Source organism: Dermacentor andersoni, chromosome 1, assembly GCF_023375885.2.
Source record: "Dermacentor andersoni chromosome 1, qqDerAnde1_hic_scaffold, whole genome shotgun sequence".
Classification (NCBI taxonomy): Eukaryota; Metazoa; Arthropoda; class Arachnida; order Ixodida; family Ixodidae; genus Dermacentor; species Dermacentor andersoni.
In genome coordinates this window covers 218,192,485-218,199,530 of record NC_092814.1, presented here as the reverse complement: position 1 = coordinate 218,199,530, position 7,046 = coordinate 218,192,485, and the positions used below count along the sequence as shown (strand labels likewise).

Below are 7,046 nucleotides of genomic sequence, written 5' to 3'. Positions count from 1 at the left end.
TGCTGAATAATGGTTCACTGCATTTTAAATTAATAATTACTGCTGACTCATTCACACTAAAATCTCCGAGTGATGGCATTTTATGATGCACTCTATCTAATATCACTTGGCAACAGCATTTGCCTACTTAATCTAAAAAAGTACAAAGATAAAAAAGGGAAAGAATAACTAGTAATATACTGGCTATGACTATCAGATGCATGGGAGACTAAAAAAAATGCACAGGGTGAGAAACCTTAATGGTGACAAAACATCACTGATAAATGTCCTGTTGTGCCTACCTGATTTGTGCTGTGATGCCTTATGCCAGGGTTTCAGCATATGTGGTTATTGATGTGTACCACCAAGCAGTCTCTGACAGTTTCCTATTCACAAAATGGCATAACAAAGCAGTGACGATACTGCTTGACAGTGCACACCAACAGCACAGGACACTGGTTGACTAACATAAGACAATATGGCACAGAAAGAGGTGATGCAGGTCTTTTCAAGGCATCCTACCTTAATTAGAAAAGAATGTGTCAAATGTCATGAAGTGCCTAACTAGCTTTCAAATGAAATTCATGCCGTATCATGCATTGCTATAACCAGAATCAAGTAGCAATTTTTTTGTTTCCTTGTTCAGGAAGCCAAATGGCTATAATTTTACACTGTACAAGAAGTATTTGACAGCAAAATGTTTCAAATGTTTTGGTGTGAGAAAGCCAAGCAAGCATGTAACACACGACAGCAAAATGTTTCAAATGTTTTGGTGTGAGAAAGCCAAGCAAGCATGTAACAGACTTTTAGTAACTTTTAGAAGATTACGTTCAACAGAATAAAAGCAAATTTGAAATGATGCAAATGAGAGTGCACAAAGGAGATATCTATAACATCTTTGGAGTCTTGATATATGCTGTAACAATAGAGAAACATGTGTCACAGATTTCACATAAATGTAAAACTCTGCTTTACAAACTGTCTCAAGACAAGTCCTTGATAGGATCACTATTTAGCACCAAGGAAAAAAAATACTTGCACACGAGAGAGTCTAGAAAACTTCTTTCTGGCAAATGTGGATGGACGTAAATACATATCAGCATCATTCATTCCCTGCAAGAAGTGTAGATGCACGAACAGACGATGAAGAGGGAATGCTCGGTGTGCCATAACACTTGGCTTGCGACAACATAACCAATCAGAAGCACAAACAAAATTCCCACACTAAGCAAAACTGCAATGAAGAGGTGCTCCAATTCACAGTTTAATGGGGAATGCTATGTCCATAGCAGTATTAGTAAATGAAAAGAAGGGTGGCTGCTTTGCAAGTACATGAACCATCACAGCAACAGCCACATTCAGACATTTATCATGCCCTAGTTCATCCTTCATGCATATTTATAAAACAAAAACACATATATAAATCCTTTGTTTGCTTATCAGGCACTGTTCTGAAGATAAACTAGCATATATTAAAAAGAAGAAAAAGGAATTAAAAACATAAGCCAAAATTCTGCAGTGCTTTTCATTTGAATTCTCACATTCATCTGCATTCTCATATTCATGAGACTATGATCCAGAATCATCATGCACAAATGAAACGAATCCTTGGTTTCCAAGAAAGAACAACACACAGACATGTTCCGAAGGTCCTGCAGATTTCACGTCACACTTATATACACATGCATACATATTGCAGATAGCCTACCATAGGTGGCAAAACAGTTGAAACAAAAATACCTCTCAAAATCTCTTTTCCATACAATAAAGTTCATAAAAGCAGCTCTCAATTAAAAAAGTCATGCACAATACTACTCCAACCTGCATAAAGGTAATCTCGCAGGTGTGTTTTTTGCAGAAAAAGAGCACACAAAGCAGGCTAAAAAATGAGATGGGCTGCAGTCAAGAATAAAAGTTAAATATAACTCAATTAAGAAGAGAAATAGAAACATAGAATTTTAAGCCAGTGCTCAGTTGGGCAGACTACTTTTCATGTTGCAGAAGAGCAAGGTTCCCTGATGTGCAGTGGCACATTTTTTTTCAGCTAACCTCATTCTACTTTTTCACATTACAAAACATTGTCACTATAAATATATCATACCTCAGATATGTATGTCACGTGCCACATTATTTTGCCGTGACCTTAACTTCATGCTAGAAAAAAACTTCATACAGCACCTTAATAACCTTCGTTAAAGACTGACTTCATTCTGTTCATAGAAACACTGCATGGCTTGTTAAAAGGGCAGTAAACAGCGCATGTTGTTTTTGACACAACAGCCCTTCCTTCACATAGCTCTCATGAACAGGTAGCCATCTGCAGATGACACTGGCCCCAGGTAACCTCTTATTTAAACGTAAGCATCACTTGAACAAGTTCTCAAAGACAGTGCTGAATATTTACACTATATCTGACCTCTGGCAAGTTTCTTCCAAAGTACATGTCATGCTAAATGAAATAAATGACTGGTCTCACTTATCTATCATTTTCAAAGAAAGTGAACAGATTTTTGACATTCAAAAAAAAGGAAAAAAAGGAAGTGGAACTTCCTGATAGCTGCTTGCCATTTCAGTATGATATCCACGAAACTCAGGCCAGAGGGACATACTCTGACACCACTTGTTTATATAAAACTAATCAGAAATGGCAAACATGAACCTGCTGACAGATTGCTTCACTGAATAAATGAACATTGTTTTCAGTACTTTGATTGTGGCCCAGTGAGCTGGAGGTTACGTGACTTTGAAAACATTCCCTCATATCAGTCACCATGAACAAATGATTGCTACACTGCTGTACATGCCTCAAGTTGCTTTGTAGGCCCTATATTTTGTGAATAATCTTTGCAGGTATGAATTTATCTGAATTAAAAAAAAATGTCTTAAGTTTCTCTGAAGTTTTTCCAACTGCTGGCACATTAAGGTCTTGCTGCTGCGGAAACCACAGTATCCGGTGCTGTAGTCTGGCCAGTTATCACATAAAATAAGCACAATAAAGGCAAAGATAATAATAGTATCTTTAAGGAATATAATGGCTGATGAAGGATCAAATGGAATCATGTAACCTCTCTGTCAATAATAATAATAGAATCATGATCTATCATGATATCACAGAAGACCATGATAACTCCCATCCTTCATGTCCTAAACAAATGATAAAACTCTGAGAATTTGAGTGTGTTGCCTTCAGAGCTGCACATGAAAACAAAAGCATACACTTGAAAGCACTCTAATTAAAAATGACACAAATCAGATGCCCACATGTGGAAGACTGAGCAAAGAACTAGCAGCTTAATAAAAAAAGAAAGAAAAGTTTTTATCCTAGGTGCTCATTCTTGTACATTCATTGACTAGGCTGCGCCAGAAGATCACACATCCATTCTTGTGCGTATGACATAGCTTGACAATGCTTTCTTTTATACATCTTGCTCAGAACGGTACGTCAGTGCACACACTATATACACATGCTCAAAGCACGTGTACATCATACCTGCCAACCCTTGAACTTTAAATTCGTAAACGTCCTTGGGACACGACACGAGGGGAGATAGGGAGGAATAGCACATATTAAAATTTTTAACAAGATTACTCTGAGCCTGAGCACACACCTTTTGATGGATGTGTACAGACTTTATTAACGAAGCAAACTTCGAATAGCAGGGACGTTGTTTTAATAAGAAAGCATTAAATGCCCCATTATGCGAAAATCTGTCGTCGTCGGTGTGACCATCAAGCGGTGGTACCGAAAATGGCCAATGGCGGAAAGAGTAAAAACGCCTCAAAAATGCTTGGATTGACGTCAAATTTCTCAGGAAGGTTCCTGTGAACAAAGTAAATCAATGGCTTTGAAAACAAAATTTGGTAAATTTTGGTCTGGGTGGGAATCAATCCCGGGCTTCTGGGATGCAAGACGAGCACGCTTACCCAACACAACAGCGGCTCCACGGTTCTGCTAGACTAAAGGTGTGCCTAGTGCATGCATCCTTCAAGTTATGAACTCCTTGAGGGCAAGCGAGTGTGTTGAGATGCTTGGTGCATTTTGATTTGGGCTTACCAAGGCACAGTTAGAATGTAGGTGATAGCCTGCACGGACAAGGAATGTGTAGAAAGAAACATTTCACCAAAGGGACTATAATGCTTTTGCATTCCCACACATAAGCAGTCTGAAGTGTGTCTGCCAAATTTTCAGATCACAGTGGCTTTTTTTTAAATTAGAATTTGCAGTTCTGAATTTTGCCTGCTTCAGGAATTTACCTGAATAAACTTGATTGAAGCAAGTGCACATATGGTGTCCGTTCATCACGAGGCGACATTTAAGGGTATGGTTGAAGACCGAGCAAAACTCTGGCTCTCATTTGCAGTACTGTTTACTAAATGTCTGTTGGCATTCAGCATTACCATGGGGAATGACAAAATCTCCAGCATTATCACTGTGATCCGTGAAACTTCAACAATCAGTCAACACCTTGGGTGTTTCCTACTTGTGCCTACTGCACATCACATCTTGATTCCAGTCAATGTGTCCAACAAAAGTTTGCAAGTTGAACTAAAGTTCAACTCATGTTTTGTACAACTTGACGCAACATTAATAAAGTCATAGAACAAGCCCAAATTCATATACTTTACGGAAAATTCAGGAGAGTTGGCAGGTACGGCACATGGATGTAAAACTTAGTTGACACTTTCATCAAATCATGACCAGATGCAGCAACATTGATGGTGCAGGTAATTTTCAAGAGACAATACAGCTAAGCAGTTCAAAATATTTTTGTGTTGACAATATATGTAAATGCTTCACCCAGGCTCACTAGGCCACAACCAAGAGTCGTGCACTGATCAGGAGCTTTCACATTCCTAACAGAAGTCATCACCACATGGGAGACTCCTACACCAGCTTGGCATGGAGTGCACTCCAGTTACCCACAACGAAGCAGCAGGAGGCAGCAGCACTGGCAGAGCAAAAAGAAATGCACTTCCTGGCAGGATCGTTTGAGTAAGAGACCTCCCATGGTCATCGGGATGCCTCGGTAGTATATTCACAGTGGTGTAGCATGATGAATGCGACAAAGGCCTTTGCACTGGAAAGTGGGTTGACTGATGATGTTGCAGGCACAGGAGGTGATGTGCACAATCCATCGGCACTAGAATGCCTTGTCTTGGCTTCAGCAGTGAAGTCTTCTAGACGCTCCAGAAGGCTGCGAATATCCATTTCAAAAAGCTTGTGCTGGCTAAGCAACTTTCCCAGCATACGGCGGATGGTAGCTTCTTTCTCTAGTAGCTCATTTGTCTCCCCGTGAAGCCGACCTAATGCATCCAAACGACGCAAGAGTTGCACCTTGCGTAGCAGTTCAGCTTCTGCAAAAGATGGTCCACCTTCTGTGGGGATGGCTGTGGAGGCCTTCTTGATTTTCTTGGCTTCACCTGATGTTTGGTTGGCTGCCTCTTCAGCAGGTTCGCCCTCAGTGTTGGAAGACGAGGCTGTGAAAGTAAATACGAGTGTAGCAAAGCCTTTAGGTTAACTGAAATGTGGTTAGTGTGAGCACTTTCAACCTGACGTGCTGTTGGGTGAGTTAGTTCATGATATGAAATAAATTAAAAGAATGCAAGGAAGAAGACATTGACAACACAGGGGAACGTTATGAGCTCTTGTTCTGTTCTGTCTTGTTGGTGTCTTTCTTTGCACTCTTTTATTCATAGATTCAACCTGGCCTGCAATGGCTGCACCAGTTCAGTAGTGATCTGTACTGCCTCCATAGCCACATGTGGAACTGCTGTTCTACCAATGCTGTGCAGGCAGATCTGCAAACCAGACAAGTGCCAGCCAGCATGGTATGGCCATTGAAGTAAAGAGTACCAGGTGCATGGTGTTCTGGCAAATGAGGCTGCTTTATGGCAAACTGCACCAACTCATTTTACCTTAACCTTGCAATCCCTAAGCACAGTTCCACTTCAAGAAAAATCAGAACTTGTTTACCTTTATTTCTGGCTATGGTGACTACATTAATACAACAAATAACAATCAAACGCTACCCGAGTAGAAACTTTAATTTACTTCGCAATTGGTTTTCTACTAACCACAATTGAAAACTCACTACAGTGTATCAAAAACAATACTAAGACCATGCATTGGAGGGACTAACAACTGGCCAGAATGTGTTGTGCGACATTTATGGCCGAAAATTAAAGCTAGCAACCACACCCGTCAAACTACTTGCATATTTAACTTACATTAGACCGACGTTAGAGTATGCCAGTGTCATTTGGGATCAGTTTCAATCAGGATTAATAAACTGCATTGAGAAGGTACAGAGAAAATCTTCAAGGTTCATTCTTTCCCGGTATTATCGTACTGACTCTGTTTCCGAAATGCTTCGGTTGCTTGATTTGCCTCCACTGGCTCAACGGTGGAAGTTGGCTAGACTTAAATTTCTTTTTTTGTATCAAAAGGCCACTTCAATATTGAAACCGCACCCTATCTTGCTCCCAGGCAGGCTAGAAACGTCAGGTCAAGCAATCATTGCATGTTCTCAATTCCAAAAGCATATCTGGACATGTACGCTTATTCATTTTTTCCGCGAACGATTAAGGAATGGAACAGTTTGCCGGCATCTGTTTTGCAGTCGAGTAGCATTAAAATCTTTGAGGAACGCGTTAAAAACCTTTTATGAAATTGAATCTTTGTAGTGTCATGCAAACATTGTTACACTATTCTAGAAATACATACATTAGTCTTTCTTTTATGCTGCTTCTGATATCACTGTCACAATGTTACAAACATGTATTTCTTAGCCAAAATATTGTATTTGTATTTGGTTATTTGTTTTGCATTGTATTTCCAACATTCATTGCTTCATGTCCTATTTACGTTTGTAAGGTGTTTACATTTTTTACACTATGTGCAAACTTGCTGTACCCACCCTGTTACGGCCAAGACGGCCAACAGTACTTGAAAATAATAAAAAAATAATTTATGAAAATGAAATTGACCATGATTTATTGTGATAAAATCCAGCACGCTGCTCGCAATTTAAGTAGAAGGTATAATTTTGAACTGGCAAAGAAAGTCT

At 39.6% G+C, this 7,046-nt stretch overlaps 1 protein-coding gene and 1 long non-coding RNA gene across 2 annotated transcripts in view; one reads left to right on the top strand and one right to left on the bottom strand.

Moving 5' to 3' along the window:
* Window positions 1–767: 767 nt before the first annotated feature.
* The window catches only part of Edem2 (ER degradation enhancer, mannosidase alpha-like 2), a 99,159-nt gene continuing 92,880 nt past the window's right edge, over window positions 768–7,046 (bottom strand). Inside the window, exon 21 of the mRNA XM_050196388.3 lies at window positions 768–5,457. Coding sequence (XP_050052345.2) covers window positions 4,991–5,457 — 467 coding nt within the window. The 3' untranslated portion in view covers window positions 768–4,990. The remainder of the gene's footprint in view (window positions 5,458–7,046) is intronic.
* The window catches only part of LOC140219481 (uncharacterized), a 23,995-nt gene continuing 21,839 nt past the window's right edge, over window positions 4,891–7,046 (top strand). Inside the window, exon 1 of the long non-coding RNA XR_011895784.1 lies at window positions 4,891–4,972. This is a non-coding gene — a long non-coding RNA (uncharacterized lncRNA). The remainder of the gene's footprint in view (window positions 4,973–7,046) is intronic.